The 20,272-nt window shown below is 36.0% G+C and overlaps 1 protein-coding gene across 2 annotated transcripts in view; it reads left to right on the top strand.

Moving 5' to 3' along the window:
* CDH9 (cadherin 9) overlaps positions 1 to 19,716 on the top strand; it is a 95,075-nt gene extending 75,359 nt beyond the window's left edge. The window contains exons 6-12 of one of the 2 annotated variants that reach the window (XM_030496100.1): positions 1,045 to 1,232; positions 2,596 to 2,849; positions 4,163 to 4,299; positions 5,691 to 5,812; positions 15,504 to 15,621; positions 15,721 to 15,972; positions 18,730 to 19,716. In XM_030496100.1, coding sequence (XP_030351960.1) covers positions 1,045 to 1,232; positions 2,596 to 2,849; positions 4,163 to 4,299; positions 5,691 to 5,812; positions 15,504 to 15,621; positions 15,721 to 15,972; positions 18,730 to 19,217 — 1,559 coding nt within the window. In that variant the 3' untranslated portion in view covers positions 19,218 to 19,716. Of the gene's footprint in view, positions 1 to 1,044; positions 1,233 to 2,595; positions 2,850 to 4,162; positions 4,300 to 5,690; positions 5,813 to 7,539; positions 8,907 to 15,503; positions 15,622 to 15,720; positions 15,973 to 18,729 lie in introns of those variants that run through there. The other variant, XM_032920121.1, reaches the window with a different exon arrangement.
* The last annotated feature ends 556 nt before the right edge of the window (positions 19,717 to 20,272 follow it).

The following is a 20,272-nucleotide window of genomic DNA, read 5'->3' as shown; positions in this document are numbered from 1 at the left end:
TTTTGTCAGTCTCTTCAGGTGTTTTTTCAATGCTACTAGTTCACTCAGTAAATTAATATTAATTTACATGAGAAAACAGATGCAAAGAAACATCAGATTCTGGAATGTCACATGTAAAATGCTGAATATATCAGTTTGTTGGGTTTTTTTTTACATTTTCTTGGTAACAAATAACTGAAAGTATTGATTTAGAAACATTTGTGTCTTGCTAGTTATGAAAGGTGTTCATTGTCTAGTTCTGGCTGGTCAAGAAAACTATTTGGTTAATAACTTTTCTACAACAGCATGTCTTTATAATTAGATTTTTATTGCATATGTTTTCAGAAAATACATATAAATTCGCTTTTTTTGTCTGTAATCAGATTTCTTTCTAGCAAAGCCTGATTATAAAAACATTAAATGAAATAAACCATTGAAAGAGCACAAAAAGTACATGCAGAGTAAATTAAAGAAAATATGAATGAATCTCCATTGTAATTAACTGTAGCAATTAACATGAACACGTATCCACATGCTCTTTATCATGACTCTTTAGTACTTCTTACCAATAATGGATGAATGAATTACTTTCACACAAAACACCTACAAATATTGACTATATTTTTTCAAAAGAATAAAAGAAAGCCTCTTCTATTTTAGTCTCTTTCAAAGAAAATTCACACTGGTTTCTACAAATCTTGCGCCTTGAGAAAACAAAACAAAATCTCTTACTATTTCTAAATATATATAGAAACATTACTAGAAAACCAATAAATATATATAGAGAGTTAAATAATCAACGTTAGAACTGGTGCCCTCCAACAACAACAACAAACCATTAAAAGCCCAGTAGTAAACAGCTTTGAAGAATCACTTAAAAGTTTTGTGACAGTTTGTCAACCAACTTCAAACTCTGTTTTAAAGTTTAGTATGACGACTAACAACATTTTTCTTACAGTGTTTCAAACTTCAAGTTACTTAAAAAATCCAGATGAAACAGAAAATACTTTTTATTCAAACGACAAAGCTTCTCAGAACAATAAATACTTGAATTTGCTCTTCTAGGTACCTACCAGTTCAGCTCTCCTGAGTCTGCACCACCTGGGACTCGTCTTGGCAGAATTAAAGCCAATGACCCTGATGTGGGTGAAAATGCAGAGATTGAGTATAGCATCTCCAACGGGGATGGATCAGACATGTTTGATATCGTCACTGACAAGGACACACAGGAAGGGATTATAACTGTCAAAAAGGTTCATTTTTTCTCCCTCTCTTTTATATGATCTTAGATCTCCAGATGTTACAGTTATTTTTCTTTTTCCAGGGGAAAGAAGGGTAGATCTCACAAGGGGTCAGGCTGCCAAGGAGTTATTGTATTAGTTTTGTCCCTCTCTTTCTTCAGTGTCTGTTATTTTCAAGTCTCGGGGGAAATTTACTGGCATGTCACTTCACATACAGCAATATTTCAGTTGCTATTGTCTGTTCAGTATATATACTCTCACACACAGTACTTTCAAATTAGGGCTATGAAAACCTGGAGGGGTTCAATGCACAGCGGGGTTTGCCAGCTGAATGCTGCCATAAGGCTCACAAGGCTTGGAGGCTCAGCTGAAGTTTGATGAACTTACACCTCCGAGGCTAAACTGTCTCTCTCTCTAATCTGTCCAACAGTCTGGTATCTCCACTACCTAAAATCTGTCTTGGTTTAAGTCCAGCCTTGGTGAAACATAGTGTTACATATTATGTCAATGGAAGTCCAAAGAAATTTAATTCAAAATACCATCGCTGACAGATTTATTGGTTTCTTTTTTAATGTTTAGACTGTTAAGCTCTGAACACTATTTTTGGTTCTATTCTTACTAAATGTATCAGTAACAATTGATATCTACATATGTATATCTAATCTAGATCTACACACATATATTTGGAAACATGCATATATTTATGTATATTAATATACATAAATATATTATGTATATATTTATGTATACATAATATATCATGTGTGTGTATATGTGTGTGCATATGAATTTATATATCAATATGCATATATGGATATGCATAATATAAATGTCACACAGATTGGAAATCAGACTTTGTATTTTTTCTTTTCACTCTGGAACATGGAGGCCAAGGACAGGTCTGGGTTATTTCTGGTGCAAAATGGGCAAAGGTAAATGGTAATGGGAGAGGAGTAAGGAAAAGAGAAACAGAACAGAGAGCATTTAAGAGCTGGGATAATTGGTTTTGTTCCTACCAATGACATGAGACAAATTAGACCTTTAGCAACTCCCACTGTAGACTGAGTCCAACTTCCCTGTTTCTTTCTCTCTTTCTATTCTTCTATGGGTTGGTTTTCTATGGGTTCTCCTGGTTTTTGAGGAGTCTGAACAAGTAGTAGGCAGAGGGATCATAATTGCCTTGCTGCTCTATAATACTCCCTATTTTTGTCATAGCTAGAATACATCCTAATACACTCCATCTTCACCAAGATGCATTAAATTTTAAAGCTTTTGCTCCAAATAATGCCTACACTTCTCATTCAGCATTATAAAACTGACTCATTTTTCTTGTAAAGTGACACAATTTTCTTTATTATTATTATTTGCTTCCCAGCATCTGGATTTTGAAAGTAAGATGTTATATACCTTAAGAGTGGAAGCCACCAACACTCATCCTGATCCTCGTTTTCTTCAGCTGGGGCCATTTAAGGACACAGCTTTGCTCAAAATTTCTGTGGAAGACATAGATGAACCTCCAGTGTTCAGCAGACCTTGGTATTTAATAGAGGTAGATGAAGATGCTAAGGAAGGAAGCATTATTGGACAAGTTGTAGCCCAAGATCCGGATATAACAAAGAATGCTATAAAGTAAGCCATTACATAATATAAAATGCTTTAGATGCGGGTCAGGTCTCATGCAAAGAGTAATGAGACTGCAATGTAACAGGGGGCCACTCAAGTAGTTAAGCACATAAGGGCTGCAGAAAAACATTACATAGAGAAATATCTATAGGAACTTGTGAAGACAAACACAGTTAACAGTGCAAGGTATGCTTTTGTAGGCCAGCCGACAGTCAACAGGTAAAACAAAAGGAGAGGTTAGCATTTAACTTGCATCCTCTTCTAGTACTTCCACCAACTTTTCGTAAGATTATGATTTTATACCATGTTTCCAGTGGCAAACATACGTAAAATACTCAAAATGGTGGTGTATTTCTACACTGCCTGCTGGTTGATAGCAGTCAGCCTTCTGCACCTTCATAATGCCCTAGACATAACTTGTCTACCATGTTCCACAGTTTATTTAATTATCACATTATATTAAATAAGAAATGTTTGCAAGAAAGTCATAACAATTACAGGTAGGAGTTCAGTGCTGTGAAATTGCTGTAATTGTTGGGCATCTGCTATTATTATCTGCAATGACAAACACAGAACTGAAATTCGTGTATTTACCATGCAACTGATTATGAAACCTGATTTCTGCGCTTCTGAACAAGCCTGTTATGTCCTGCAGCAGTAGAGTTTGAGGTAGGAGGTGTGAGAGGAGGAAGAAAAAATATTTTTAAGTAATCTATGTATAAAATCTCAACTTAACCTGATACTGACTGGTAACTAGTAGACTAATTAAAACACACCTGTAAAACAAGTTTTTCTTTGCTGGGAAAAATCAAAGCAAAAAGCAAGTTTCATAAAATAAGATTTTAAGAACTTTTATCTTACACAACAACTAATCCAAAGATTTTTCTGGTGATTTTGATGGTCCTTGTGACATCTTGAAAATATCTTATGATAAACTGATACTTAGTTATATTTGTAATATGTGTCCTTTCATGACTGACTTCTCCCAGAAACAATTAATTCACAAAAAAGTTATCTAAGAATGTTCACTTTTAGTTGTTACTCCAGTATTCACTTTATCAGCTAAAACGCAATTTCAAATATGAATCTAGCAAACTGCCCACATAAATAGTTTGCTCTTCATTCTGCTCACTAGTCTTAAAAAATTGTTTCTCAGTATTTGTAAACTCTTCAGGCAGCTACAGGAAAGCTTAGGTTGATTCTAAAAGACCGCAGTTCTTAACCACAGTTAAAATTAGAAAACTTTTAGAGGTGGCTGTGAGCTAAACTAGAGGCTGTAACAGAAGATAGTGATGCTCAGTTGTACGGTATCTTGGCAGATACTCTGTGGATCGACACACTGACCTTGACAGAGTATTCAACATCTATTCAGGAAATGGATCCTTATTCATCTCAAAGCCACTTGACCGGGAAGAAACTCCCTGGCACAACATCACTGTCATAGCAACTGAAATCAGTAAGTTGGAGATCATTTATCTCAGTAGAACTGAGGAAAGACTGAAATTCTACAGTATCTGTGATTTATCTTCTTTCATTAGTTCTGCTTTTATCAAGATATTATCAATAGACAGAGTATCTTTAAATGCACATCTGAAAGTTCAGTTTACTACGTTAGGACCATCTTTGCCCATTTATGAAAAGACAATTAGGAGTTCCTGGGCTCAACAAAACCATGTACAGTATATGTTAGACAAGGTAACTGGTTCCCTGAGAATTCCAATCAAATCATTTGATTCAAAGCGATGCTCTCACTTTACCCTAAGGTAAATCTTTGGAAATATCCTTGGAAAAAAAAGATGTTCATGGCAGACATATAACACATTTTCAGAATTAACACTGTAAACAGCGGAAGAAATTATGCTTTACCTTAATTGCTTTATCTCAGAAAATGGCTTCATTCGAAGACAGGACTAGAGGAAGCTCTTTCTCCTCCATGTCTGAAACAAACCCTGGACCTGAGTATTTATTTCATCTGGCTTCTTTACTGTTCAGTTGGACCCTTTTAAAAGATTTGGATATCTCTTTTTTTTTTTTTCCTGCCAACTGGTAACAGTCATCAGAGGGGAAACAGTGACACTGATTTTAGGGAACATCTTTTCTCCCTTCCTTCATTCTCCCCATAGATTCCCCAGGAGTTTATGTGCTTAACGGTCTGGGGGTCAGCTAATATGGAGAGATTAATTATATCTCCATTTTCAGAAAGACTAATGTGCACCCTCATAAATACTTTTTCATTGTTTGGTCAAATATGGTCTCCATTTTTGATGTGTGTACTGCGAGATTAATCTCCAGTGAGAGCTTGACCCTGGAGGTCTAGTTGTAAAAACCAGTGGATGATAACATCTACATATCTCTTTTTTTGTTTGGGGTTTTTTTTTACATCTTGGGGAGAAAGGACAACTTTGGTTTGCTGGTTTTGAGGTCTTTTGTGTGTTGTTGTTATTGACGGTCACCTATTTAACTGCTTTACTGATTTGAACAAGTTAATGTTCTTGACAGCTTGACATCAGGAAACACTTTTGCAATGAATAATTTACTGTACTGATGTATGAAATACAGGTCAATAATAACTCAGTGAACTGTTTTTAATACAAATCAATTTATATACTTCATATTATTTCAAAATATGTATACTGAAATAGAATAATTTTTTTCAAATATAAGTAGTACTTTTATGCATATAGAATGTATGTCAGTAGAACATGTAGTATAAATGGTTTAGTATAATCAAGAAAAATAAACATTTATAATGTCTATTGGAAAAAATATATTGGATAATTTCAGGTCTTTTCATAGACATAGACTGTAAAGCTTCCTATTGTAATATAAATAATTTTCTTGTTTCAGATAATCCTAAACAAAGTAGCCAGATACCTGTCTTCATCCGGATTTTAGACATAAATGATCATGCACCAGAATTTTCCAAATACTATGAAACATTTGTTTGTGAAAATGCAAAAGCAGGACAGGTAAACGAATACTTATGTTATTGAAGAACTTGTAATGAAACTATCCTGAAATACCATCTTGAAGACTTCAGCATACCTTAGTTTGAACAATTGCAAATCAACCCAACCTCTTTATTCCCTACCTTCTACACAAACTACCAGTTGATTCAAAAAAGGAGGAGATAAAAGATGCAATATTTTACCCTAGTATAATAACATAGCATATAATACAAAATTGTACTTTAAGGGTTTTTTCATTCCTAATATCAGAAAATTATTTTCAGAACTATTTATGCATAATGCCAAAAAACCCCTTATACTGTTTGATAATTACATTTATTTCTGGATATTTTTTTCAAAACCTTAGTTAATATAGCCACACCTTCAAGTACACAAAGCAGGAATATCTTTTGTTATGCTTTAGTAAAGATGTGAAAAATAAACTTTCATATTTTACAAAAATGAAAAATAATGTAACTGTTTCCATTGTAAGTTAAACTTCAGTTTGGAATTGGGTTGAATTTGGTCAAAGTTCGTGTATATCCCTTTGTAAACTATCTCATCATAATCTAAAAAGACAATAACAAGTATTGTAGAGAAATTAAAGTGATAATTTTGAACTGAGAAAGAAGGCAAATCAACCGAACTCAGAGCCAGGATATTACATAAATCTTCTAATATTACTGCCATTACAACAAACACCTATTTATGCTAAAGCCAGTCAGCCTTTCAGTTTTAAATCTTGTGAAGAAAGATGTAAGTTTTGCTGATTTTTAAATCTGTATTTACCAAAAAGAACTGGATTTAATAGCAGATTGGGTACCTCAAGATTGCCTTTCAAGCATGGGCCAAAGTCCATAGACTCAAGATGGATGCATTTTTGAGTAGAAGAAAAGTCTCGAGATCATTATTTTTACTAGCACAAATTAGAGTGGATTCCTACTGTAGCGGAGAAAGGCCAGGGTGGAGCCTAAATTCGTCTTAGGTCTCTCCTTGTGCCTCACTGGTTTTAAGCTGACATCATCCAACTGACTTCATGGAAAATTATGGAAAGGATCAGAATGTAGTGTTTTGTTTGTCCATAGAGCATAATGACCATACAACACTCAAAAGCTTTACAGGGCTGGGCCATATGGATACCCATCAGGAAGCATGCTCATCATTTACCTTGGTTTCTGATCAGTGTTGTATTCAACATAGTCAGGGGGCTGCATAGACGGTGTCTGAGATGAGTCTAGAATTTCAGGTCTTGCAGAATTCTAGACAGAGCAAGAAAATGCCATTTACCAGTTGCAATTCAAATGATGTTTTATGAATGGTTTGACTTAAAAAAAAAAAAAAAAAAGAGAGAGAGAGACCAAAAGAGGGAGAAAAAGAGGATACAGTGGATTGTTGGAGTTGCATTCGATTCTACTTATTTTTTGTTCATTGCACCTAATACTGGAATTTAGGTAAATAGGTTAGAAAGACAGAAGATACTTTGAGTGAAACCACTTGGCTTTGGAGAGGTATTTGACCATTCTTTTAATTATTTTTTCAATAAAGTCTTACTAATTTTTATGCAAATGACATAAATAGAGTCAGGAGAGAGAGGATATACATATCAAAGGCAGTGATGAATTAAAACAGTGGAAAGAATTATAATATCAGAAAAATTAACAAAGAACACTTTTGAAAACAACTGGGGTTTATGATCAGAACATGGTGTGTTAACCAGTGACATAAGTTGTCACATAAGAATACAGTTCAAGCCTTACAGAATGAGAAAGATTTCCCTAAATTTCCACTTATTGTACCCTCATAGTTTTGTTTTATGATTTATAAGCTGTTTTTCCAGGTGGAATACATTCAGATAATTCTAGCCATTAATTTCAAACAGCTGGCATACCAACTAAATTCTACCTGTGAAAAAAAATCTCTTTGAATAAGATGAAATTTAGACAAATAAATCTTAAAATTTCAGTATAATAACTGATAACAAGGTCAGCCATGTAGTTTAATTGCATAACACAAAGAAAGGTTCCAAAGCTTACAAATGAAAATTTCATTGAAATTAATCATGTGCAATTTTATCAATCCGCAAACACAGGTTTTGTCATATATTTGAGCCAAGTTTAATCCAGGCATACTGCTTGTCAGTTTCCTTAACCCAATTTCCATCTAGTCTAGCATACTTGATGAAATATCTATTAATATATAAAATCTAATTTACCTTTCTGGTAAATTCTGTGCTTTTCTAACAACAGAGATGGCAGAGTCCCATTAGGTAGGCATATTGATGTTCAGACCTCCTTTATATCTGGCGTAGTAATGTAATTTCAGGAATTATTTTCCTTAATTGGAAAAATTCACATAAATACTACAACGAGAGTGTGCACAAAAGTGTAGCTGTGGAAGAATGAGACATCCAGACCGTTCTATCTGTCAAAAATTTGACTCCTTGAAACAGGCATCTGAGTTCATATCTGGACATTTAGATATAGTTGACTTAGTATTTCAGAAAAGAAATTACCTTCAGTACATAAGACTACTTTTATTTTGGTGTCTAAAAATAGCAATGAATATAGACGTACAAACTTGAATATTTTGGCCAAGGATGCTAAGTTCCAGATAGCCCATATCACTCATGTTTAGCAGTCCCCCTATAATACAATAAAGATATAGAATTATGCTGTGTCCATTTAGTACTACTCCTCCTTATTTTAACAATCACCTAAAGCAATTGTCTTATTAGAATCATTATTGTTTCTTGACACATCACAACAGAGCTTCTACCTCTGGTGCCCATAGCAGGAAAGCCAGACTGAAAAGATAAATGCATATAGTTGATTTTTCAAATTTTTTATTTTAAATCAGGCCCAGCTATTAATCACACCAGTCTCTAAATCTCAGGTGCATCAGGAATCAGTCAGAATGATCAAATATTGCTCTCTGCCATCAAGTGACATTAGTCATTCTCAACATCAGCTGGTATTAGAGGCTGCATTTTTTGTTTTTCAGGTAGCTTTAGGAGGGTCTGAGGGAAGAAAACACTCCAGGTTCTCTCCTCTTCCCCTGCCACTCTTTTGTCTCCAATCAACAATGTGATGACTGAGGAGAAACATTATCACTAGAGGTGCATAAATAACCACATTCATTAGGCTGGAACAGATTTGTCACCATGCGAGTCCTGACTAATACACAGGCTAAAGAGAAGTATGCTACAGCTTTCCCTTCAAACAATTTAGAAATACCTAATCCTTTGATGGCATGCTAGAACCCCAGGGACTGTTGTGGGGAAGGCTCTCATACAAGTTCTCTCATGCTCTTGTCAGGGAATTAATTGGGTCTTTTTTGCTGGATTAGAGGATGAGTCCTCTCCATGGAAACTGGGAAGATTTACGTGAAAAGGAGACTGATTTAACTGAACAAATTGCTAGTAACAATTTAGCTATTTTCAACACCCATCAATAATAATGTTTAAGAAAATAACCTGTGTCGCTTTTTTTGCTCTGACACTAAATTCTTTCCTGCCATACAGGGGCTCTCAGACAGCAGAACAGAGAAAGAATTTGCTTCCTCCTTCAGAAAGCTGGCAGATTTTTCATTTCATTAGTCTTCATACCCCCTCCTTTTTTCAGATGGAGCAGAAGATGATCATATTTTTCACATGGCTGTTGCTAATTATCAGTTACGAGTTGTTGCTCCATTGTAGCTGCCTTCTTTAGGTAGACACCTATTGGCTTCATTTAGTGAGAGACCCATACTAACAATGTCTGTCTTTTGAAGTAAGAACTGGAGTTCAAGGGAGAATTTTCCAACTTCTGGTTAAGCAGTCAGTTCTGCTTTAACGGTGCCAACACATTTGTGGAACAGAGCCAAAACTTGAAAACCAAACTGTTTTGCATTACCAAACGCCAAGCTTTATTAAGTGGCAGACATTTTAGAACATTTCTCAAGACATAAAGCATCAAGATCAAAGGTTTATTCAAGCTTACAGACACGTGATGGAGACTGCTTTCTGCAGTTAGCACTCCACAGTTGTACATGCTAAAACTGTGCCTGAACATGTGTGATCACTCAAGCCACAAAATGATAATATGGGCATCCACTGACAGCTGGATTGATTTTGAAACACTTCCATGAGGGGACATTTGAACTATATTATTATTTTACTCATAGACTAATATAGCCACTTCAAAATCTTCTACAAAAATTTTTATCCCACCCACTTACACTGTGCTGTGTTTTTAATACCTTCAAGATTAGTGAGAGATTTGCCCTACCAGATCATACAGTCAGGAAAAGAGTTAAGAACAAGAAAGGATAGGATAAACACAAAGTTGCTCTTCAACCATTCCCTCAAAGCATTTCCACACTACTGTGTTCTGATGCCTAGCAAAAGCACGGTCTCTCACAATATGTTTTTTTTATAGTTTATTGTAGACAAAGTGGTGAGGTCTTTTCAGATTCCTTGAGATATATTTGTAGCACAAAGCAAGTTCGATAAATTTCAAAAATTACAAAGCCAATGCTGTGAGATCCACGATTTGTTCTGCTTTCTCCTATACCACTTCTGAAAAAGGTGTCAGACAAAAACAAACAGCAAAATATCCCAAATATTCCTAGTGATATTTTTTAAGTTTAATCTCAGAAGCAGCTGAAAGTAGGTAAATGACATTTGAGAATTTCTCTGTTGTACAATATCTAGGTTTAACTAAGAGCATAATATAATAAGAACAAAAGCCCACCTGATTCAAGCGGATTGAAGGTCTACTCCTCTGCATATCTATAATCATATACAAGAAACAACAAAATTCAGCAGCTTAACAACATCTGTCTCCAGTGGTCTTACTTCTCTGAGACTGGAAATATGATTTTCATGTTATACAACCATTACATTCTTTTAAAACCTCAGAAAGGCATTGTCTACAAAAAAAGACCATCTTTAAATTCCCATGAAAGTGACATTATTTCTCATTGTCTTATTTATAGTGAATTTTAAACAAAGGAATTTTGAAAAAAAAGAGAAGTTTAAAAATATGATAGCAACCACTGATATGCTGTTGTTTTAAAAAGAAGCAGCAGCAGATTACATGACATACATTATATTTGTCTCAAATCTTGTTTTATTAGTAGGAATTTTCAATCAGAAAATACATCTGTCCACCCATAGCCCTCATCTTGTTCAGCTTTCTCCAAAGAACCTTTCAAGAATCTGTCTGAAGCATGTTGCTGCATTTTTAAATTTTGTACCCTGGATCCAGTGCATAACTGTAGCTGATTCACATGACAAGCCAAGCTAGCACAGCCTGAAAAGCCCATCTTAGAAATGGCTAGCTGGTGCTGACCTCTATACTTTTAAAAGATGCACTACTAGCTTAATGTTTACTTTAATGTTTCCTATATTCCTTTTAGAGGCAGCCCCAAGGCTGAGCCCAACCCAAGTCTCCTACTTGTGCAATTCTCTGTGTCCACAAATGCAGCCTCAGAAACAGTAAGGGCATACTCTGAAGTGCACAGGGACCCTTATTATTTCAGAACACCCCCACCTAACTTTTACTCCCTTTCTATCTTCAAAACAGCTTGAAGAAAACTGGAAAGCAGGCTATGTCTAGGGATGTACCATATATATATATATAAGGAATCTGTTACTAGGCAATCTAGTCATCCCCAATAATTTTTTCGAAGATGAGTATGGATAACTATAACATAGCCCGAACATAAGCTACAATCACAATTTTGACTGTGGTGTAAGTCATGGCCTTAAAAATACAGTATCCAGGAGAAAAAACAAACAAACAAAAACCAGAAAACAAACACCACCCTCACACCCAGTATTATAATCAAACTATTTCCATATTTGACAAAATTATGCCAATGGGAAATAGGTCCAATCCCCTTAACAGAATCTCTGGATTCATCATGAAAGTAATTCTTCATTCACAACTTATCTTACATTGTAGAGCTGCTACAACCAGTTTGTCCTGAGTACAAAAGAGAAAACTTTATGTCAATACCTAAGTTTAGATTTTCAGTACCCTCAAAACCAAATGACCCCTAAAAACTTGAACTTTCTCAATAAGATCTATTCAACTGTATGTGACTGTTACTGTACATGTGAAGTGCACAACCCTCAAAATAATGACAATACTACTATATTTTCCAAAGAGTGCTCCTTCACAAGGGAAACTATGGAAGAAAGAAAAAAATTGGATTTTTTTTATCTTCTCTAAGTGTAATATACTTGAAATACATTTGAGTAAAAGGCAATTTCTTGAAATAACTCTTCCCTCATAAAGCTTACATTGTCAGAGATCTTTCTCTGAACTCCTGGTGAAAAGGGATCATAACTGAATGTCCATAACTGCTTCAAGAAGGGAAGAATATATTTCCAACATGAAAGTACAAAATATATATTGAACAGTACTATTTTTTTCATATAACTGTAATACTTACAATAAGAATAGCCACATCTCTTTAATTTCTGCAGTGATTGACCTTAACATCATTCTTTTTTATTTACAGCTGTATAACTGGAAAAAAAAAAATACGTAATTAGATAACATTTCTAATTTCCTTTTATTTTTTCATCATTTGGAAAAATTCACCTGCAATCATCTTTTCTTATTGTTCTTTTATTCTCCCATCTTTCCTTGTGAAAGAACAGCTGGTTCTCAATTTATGCAGCCAACAGAGCAGGTATTAAGTCTGGGGGTTTTGTTTGTTTGGTTGGTTTTTTTCTTCTTCTTCAGTAAGTTTTCAATGTAATTAGATTCCTCTATGCTTGCTATAATGCTCCTCCTTCATGTGTTTTGCACATAAAGGGAATCAAATACAGATCCTACAAACGTCCCACTGATTACATCTCAAAAAGCCCTAAGCTACACAACTGCTGTTTCCGGTACCTATGATATCAGGATGTTTTCTCCTTCAATTTTTCAGCAAGTAATTGCTCAAATATTGTCACTTATTTTACCTCTCTGATACTTTTACAATTTTTCTGTCTTTTCTAATGTGTAAAAATGTGTGAAAAAAAAATTTCTCATTTCAATTTGGTATTTTAGTCCTATCAGATTTTATTTTATTTTTTGGTAGCAATATTAAATATGTGCATTAAACAATGCAAAACCAAAATCAAGCACCATACTGGTCTTGCTCTCTGTATTGCCACTCTCAGAGGCAGATTACAGCAGAGACAAAACCAATGGGACATTGCAAAAATGTATACATACTGAACAGTCTACTTTGCCATAAACAGGGATTTGGCTAATATTGGGAAACAAAGAAAAATTTAAAATATGTAAAATAAATCTAAAGAGCAATGATCATCAAACACTTGGAAAAATGAAGAGACCTTCATATATAGATATTATTCTAATCATATTTAGAAAAACTGCATAATCCTGCCTTCAGTATAGTCACATCTTGTACATGGCTGATGTTTACAAATTACCTTTCAAGTCCTTAATATGCCTCAATTTTTTTTGATAACAACTTGATATTATTGGCTTTAATAAAAGTATTCCAAAACTAACTAGAAAAAAAATGGGCCAAATACTCATTGTGCAGTACAGGACTAGCAGCAGCAGTTTTCTGAATGATACAGTAAGAAAAACACTTCAGTATTTTTGGTAGCCCTGTAATTATGTTTCTCTAATACAGAGTTTCATCCTGAGATATGCTGAACACCCTCCAAAATTTAACTGTATCCTCAAGTCCCATTCAAGCCGATGCTCAGAGAATGTACATAAGGAAAAGGCATTCTTTACTTGATTGCTGGAAAGCTTAAAAATTGTATTACTTGTCAATTATTGTATTTCTTGAAGAAGTCATGCTGTAATATCGTGCTGGAAACATCAGAAAAACAAGCCTTGAAGTCTTTGATAACAAGTGGCTTTGATGTCTGTGGAATTTCAAGACACCCTACATACAGGAAACACTCAAAAACTCAAGACAGGCATTGACTCTCTCATGGCTTTGAAAGAAACAAGTCTGACTGCTGAGATCTTTCTGCCTTAAAACTTAGGTGTCATAGGAACTCAGCTGTACTGGGTTGCAGCATCCTCAGCTGAAGCTTATTCCCATTCTTATGCCACCAATCTTTGTTATATTGTGATTGAATGCAAATATGTCCTTGTAAGCCAAGGTGGAGTATGAGTCACTCTCCAGTGCAATACCCACTAAGGAGTGCAAAGGACATAGCAGTCATTTATATGTCTCACTGGAGTTACTACATGCAACCTGGTGTAGTGTTATCTGCTGCAAGTCGTTTCACAAATCACAGCTATTCCCAGGTATTTCCCTCCTCAGTTCTGCAGCTGTTTTCCTTAGCCTCACTCTAGCAGCAGATAGAAGCCAAATTGCTAGCATATATGCGTGTCTATATATACATGACTACATATCCCTACACATGTTTTGATGCAACAGGAAAGCCTGTGTAATCCAGAAGTACTATTGAAGCCTCTTTTTTTTAGTCCACTCTACTCTGACCCTGTGATGGCACCATTATCACTCCTTCCTGGCTGAGCGGCCTTGTTAGGGCAGCTATAAGGCTCCGCAGCCAGAGATTTCAATTTAGGAGGGAGGAAAGCATCTCTTTTTATTACCTCAGGAGAACTAAGCATCCTGCCAGTGCAGTACTCCAGTTTAAGCTTTACGAGAAGCTTAACATGAGCCGGCAGTGTGCACTTGCAGCCCAGAAAGCCAACCGTATCCTGGGCTGCATCAAAAGAAGCGTGACCAGCAGGTCAAAGGAGGTGATCCTGCCCCTCTACTCTGCTCTGGTGAGACCTCACTTGGAGTACTGTGTACAGTTCTGGTGTCCTCAACATAAAAAGGACATGGAGCTGTTGGAGCGAGTCCAGAGGAGGGCCACGAGGATGATAAGAGGGCTGGAGCACCTCCCGTATGAAGACAGGCTGAGAGAGTTGGGGCTGTTCAGCCTGGAGAAGAGAAGGCTGCGTCGAGACCTCATAGCAGCCTTCCACTATCTGAAGGGGGTCTACAAGGATGCTGGGGAGGGACTCTTCCTTAGGGACTGTAGTGGTAGGACAAGGGGTAATGGCTTCAAACTTCAACAGGGGAAGTTTAGGTTAGATATGAGGAAGAAGTTCTTTACAGTGAGGGTGGTGAAGCACTGGAATGGGTTGCCCAGGGAGGTTGTGGATGCTCCATCCCTGGCGGTGTTCAAGGCCAGGTTGGACAGAGCCTTGGACCATGTGGTTTAGGGCAAGGTGTCCCTGCCCATGGCAGGGGGGTTGGAACTAAATGATCTTAAGGTCCTTTCCAACCCTTACGATTCTATGATTCTATGATTCTATTCTATGATTATTGCCAAGAGCAGATGAGGAAGACTGGGAATTAGACCCACTTAACAACTGGTTTATACACTGCTCTGCAACATTGCTACATGAGGCCACATGAGATTTATGGCTTATTCACAAGGGCAATTGTTTCTGTATTACTGCAATATACTGAGTAAAAATCAAAGCACAGGGCTGTCTTGCAGTGAAACTGGTCCCTTTTTCATCCTCCTTTATGTGTTTAAACAATAAACCAACAGTTTGCTTACTGTAACCTCTCCTGTGTTTATGTGGGGTAAATTTGGCTTAGGATATCAGTTTGTGTCTTCAGACAGAGATTCGCTGGATTTTTACTGGACATGAAAAGCAGAGACTTTATTTCAAGCACAAGATTTCTAAAATAGCATGAAATATTGTTTTCTTTATAGCTAATACAAACTGTGAGTGCAGTTGACAAAGATGAGCCTCCTCGAGGACATAAATTTTTCTTTGAGTTGGTGCCAGAATTTGCTGTTCATCCTAACTTCTCCATTGTAGACAACAAAGGTAACTGCTCACCAGTGCCATCCTCCTCCTTCCCCCAGCCCCACTACCACATTACACTTCATCTAGCAACATTTATTGATTTCTGCTTTTCCTTTCTAGATAACACAGCAGGAATTTTGACTAGAAGAAATGGATACAGCCGTAGTAAGATGAGTACCTATCTCCTGCCAATCATAATATTTGACAACGACTACCCAATCCAGAGCAGCACTAGCACGCTGACCATTCGAGTGTGTGCTTGCGACAGCTGGGGGAACATGCAGTCCTGCAACACTGAGGCCTTGCTCCTCCCTGCTGGACTCAGCACAGGGGCACTGGTTGCCATTCTCCTCTGCATCATTATCCTGCTAGGTAAATATTGTGACAAGATGTTTAATTGACTAGGCAAAGGTCTGGTCATTTCTATGCCCCTAATATTCTTTAACTTCTTGTTCACATGGCCCCGCAGAACAATATTTCATATCGGATGTGCATTTTTTCGGCTGCTTCTTAAGATGGAAAAGAAGCTGGAAGAGGGGAGAGGGAGCTACTATGGACTGGTTGTCATTATTACTATTCAGAAGAATGTGCAAAAATAATGAAACTATTAATGTTATTTAGATGAAATAAATTTGAAAATCTAGGGTCAGTTTTAGAGTATGCATATTTGAGTAATGTTTTATGTTATAAACAGATCTTAATTTAGATACAGGACTTTAAAATCAAATTTCTGAAGCTGAGTGACAAGTTTCTCAGTGATTAAAATATTATCAATTATACTAGCTATTTAATCATTAATTATTTGTAATTTTTATACTCAGGAAATATTTCAAAGGCATAGAAGAGAAATCTTCAATTGCTTGCAAGTGGTAGCGAGAGCAGCTGATTAAACAAAGTGTGAGCACAGAAGTTAGATGTATGCTTGGAGAGAGGAGGTGATATATAAAGAAATTGGAATAAATGCTAGCTCATAACCTGGTGTAAGAACATAAAACTTGCAACTTGCATGTTTTGCTTACACGAGAAGTGCCTCCTTAAAAGTTCCATCATTTCTACATTCCAGTCAAAACCTGTGGAAAACCTTCCACCTATCCTAGCAAACACAGATTGCCACAGGGGCACTGACAAGATTACACATATCAGTTCACATAATTCTAAGGCGATCACTTTTTTTCAGCTTTTAGACTGGATTCAAGCTACCTCTAGTAAATATTCAGAGGACTACAGAGGCTAGTAGGAGGAAGGCAATATGTAAGAGCTATACCTGTATTGCTGGGCATAGGGAAGGAAGGCTACTTCTCTCTGACAAACTGATTGTCCATACTGGACGTTGCCCAGGCATAGTCTGAACAACAGAACTTGAAGGGCACCATTTCCATCAGGCAATTATGTTTCAAACTCTGCCAGATCTGGCTCTACATCTTGCATAGTTCTTAACACCATGTCAGCAGGCTCCTCGTCCTCAGAGCCATCTTTCATATCTCAACATAGACCATGAAATGTGTACCGTGAAACACATAGCCTTACTCACTCACTGTGAAGACATCACTCTGATGGGCTGCAATGGTTTAGCACAGAAACATTGAACTGAAAACAAAAATCAAAGTGTGCTTTAGGACCATGATAGCACTTGAGACTGAGAACAGTCTCAGGGACCAGTGCCGTGCCCTGTGCAAAACAAGTGTGACCACTTTGTGTCTCTTTGAACCAGGGTCAGAGACCCTACTTAGTCCTACAGATACAGCTGAAGCCAGAGTAGCATAAGACTGAAGAGCATCTAAACAAAATCATTAGTCTACAGCTGGTGTGATTCTTCGCACCTTATTTAATTGTTCAACAAGATATAGTATGTTACGATAGTAGACTAGTGTCAACATGCCTGAAGTAGGAGAGACATATTTAAGTATCTGGCTGTGAAAGATACTTCATCTTTCAGTGATCTAGCCTACTGTTATATATGAAGCAACATATGTAAGTGTTTGTCTAGCATCATTATTTGTCTAGCATCTATTATTTGTCTAGCATCAGGAAAACTTGAAAAGAATGGCTCCTGTACAGATACAAAACCTGCAAGCAAAACAGATGAGCTTTTACATTCACAGGATTGTGCCATGGCATGTGGAAGATCTCAGATACCCTCTCCCTACCCACAGCATGTCCAATCTTCCCTTTTATTTGCCAGTACTCACATCAATCAGAATAAAAACTTTGCCTCCTAAGACTCACCAAAAGTGCTCAGCACTGCTGTAATGTGTGATTTGGCAACCACTGTTATGCCTCATTTGCAGAGGATCTTGTTGGCCTCTCCTATTACCCCAGCTACTGGGGTTAGGGACAGATTTTTCAACGCATTTAAGCATTGAATTCCTACTGAAATCAATAGCATTTAGGCACCAACATGTATTTACAAACCTAAACTTCAGTATTTCATCTCCCTCTGTAGAAGTTCACTTCTGTGTCAATCCTTACCTCTCCAAAAGGAAGAATTATTCAACTAACATTTCTTAAACTAGGGAGAATCATGTTTTAAAAAAGAAATCTTTAGTATCAACGGCTGGATTTCAATTCTTGCAGTTGCTGAAGCCAAAAATAGTTTTGTCAATAATATTGATAGCTGAAGGTCTTCAGGTTCTTATATTTCAGAAAGACCAGTAGATCCTATTTTCAAAAGTGAATTGGACACTTAGGAATACCTAAATTACTAGCTTTCAAAAACATGAATTGCTTTTGACAAGGAGATTCAACTACACTTGATGAAATCACCCTTACTGACTCTCAGGAAGGTGGTACTTCACAAAACTAAAATCAAAGCCAAACCCTAGTAGGATGATATATTTTAAGACATCATCTGCTTTTCAACTTCATCTTAATTGTATATTTATTTTAAATAGATATTTTAATAATTGCTCCCATAGTTTTAAAAAAGCATAAGTTTTTGACTGCTATAAAATCATTAATATTTTTCCTTATTAACTTCAACCTGGAGGTAGCTTTTATGCCTATTTTTCCCAGTAAAAATCCCATCCCAGCCTTAAAACTTTTCCAGTTCAACAGTTATTGCAAAATATTTTGCTCATTTGTTCAATTTCTAACTTCTAATTTCTTCAATCATCTTTTGTTTTCTTTCAGTATTAGTGGTCTTGTTTACGGCTCTCAAGAGACAGAGGAAGAAAGAACCCTTGATCGTCTCAAAGGATGATGTTCGGGACAACATTGTGACCTACAACGATGAAGGAGGTGGGGAAGAAGACACCCAGGCTTTTGACATTGGCACACTGAGAAATCCAGAAGCGAGAGAAGAAAGTAAGATGAGAAGAGATGTTATCCCAGAAACTATATTTCAGATAAGACGGACTGCACCTCTTTGGGAAAACATTGATGTCCAAGATTTTATTCACAGAAGGTTAAAAGAAAATGATTTAGACCCAGCTGCCCCTCCTTATGATTCACTAGCAACATATGCCTACGAAGGAAATGATTCCATAGCAAATTCACTCAGCTCCCTGGAATCTCTTACTACGGAGGGCAACCAAGACTATGATTACCTTAGTGACTGGGGCCCTCGATTTAAAAAACTAGCAGATATGTATGGTGGAGAGGACAGTGATCAAGACTGAAAAAGTAATCCATGACCTGGTCAGTGTTAGTGAAATTCATGTCTATGTTACTAGATAAAGTGGCCTACTCTCACTTGGGAATAAAAAATTTACAAAAAAATAGGTGTTGTCTTAGTAAGGGTTTGCTTAATCAGTAAGTCAACGTGAATGAATATGAATGATTTAGATTTTAAAAAATCTATAATTCATCCTCTTTGCCTAGGAGCCTCTGATGAAAGGTTTTTATTGACAATGAAAAGACAATAAAAGGCTTTTTGTGCCTTTAATAATGAGATGGAAACTTTTTTTTTTTTTTTTGATTGCTTTGCATTACCTTTCCTACTAGCTGGAACATTGTGCACCTGCATCGTAACATATTCTCAAAAATATACTTAAAAAAAAATTAATATTACTGCCATATTTATTGAGTTAAAGAATGTCTGTGTGTTGATTCATCATGATATTTTTATATGTGTATATTTATATTTTTGTATTTTTATTAAATAAATATTTATAAAAACACTACTTACTCATGTATTTTGTTAATAATAAGGCACTGTCCAATCTTTCTGAACAAATGAAACTGCATATTGTGCAAGACTTAATTTTTTGAATGCATCTTCTTATATTGGATTAGTGGTTGAAATGTACTGTGCAAGAAAAATATGGAGAGAGTGCTCTTTAATGTAGTGTAGAAAAAAAATTTATTTTGAAAAAGTGATTATAAATAAATGACTTGGAATGTATATTACTACATGGCATAATAAAGTAGTTTCATAGTGAAACTTGCTCCCACACACCTTCTTATATGAAGCAACCAGTGAGAGGATTGAACAGATATATGCCTGGGGATTTAAGGAACCATGAAGGTTTATTCTTGTAGATATGGAAACTATTTTATAATATTTTTTTTAATGGAATAATTAAGCAAACATCAATAATGAAAAGGCGGCTTTTGTATTCTAATCTTATTTTTAGGTTTTGAGGCAATTAGGCAAATCAGACATGTTACTAATAGCTTTTTTCAAGTCAAAGTGAGCCAAGCAGTAAAAACAAAGTCCAACTAATATTTTACT

This window comes from Strigops habroptila, chromosome 1, assembly GCF_004027225.2.
Source record: "Strigops habroptila isolate Jane chromosome 1, bStrHab1.2.pri, whole genome shotgun sequence".
NCBI lineage: Eukaryota > Metazoa > Chordata > Aves > Psittaciformes > Psittacidae > Strigops > Strigops habroptila.
This window is presented reverse-complemented; position numbering and strand designations above follow the sequence as displayed.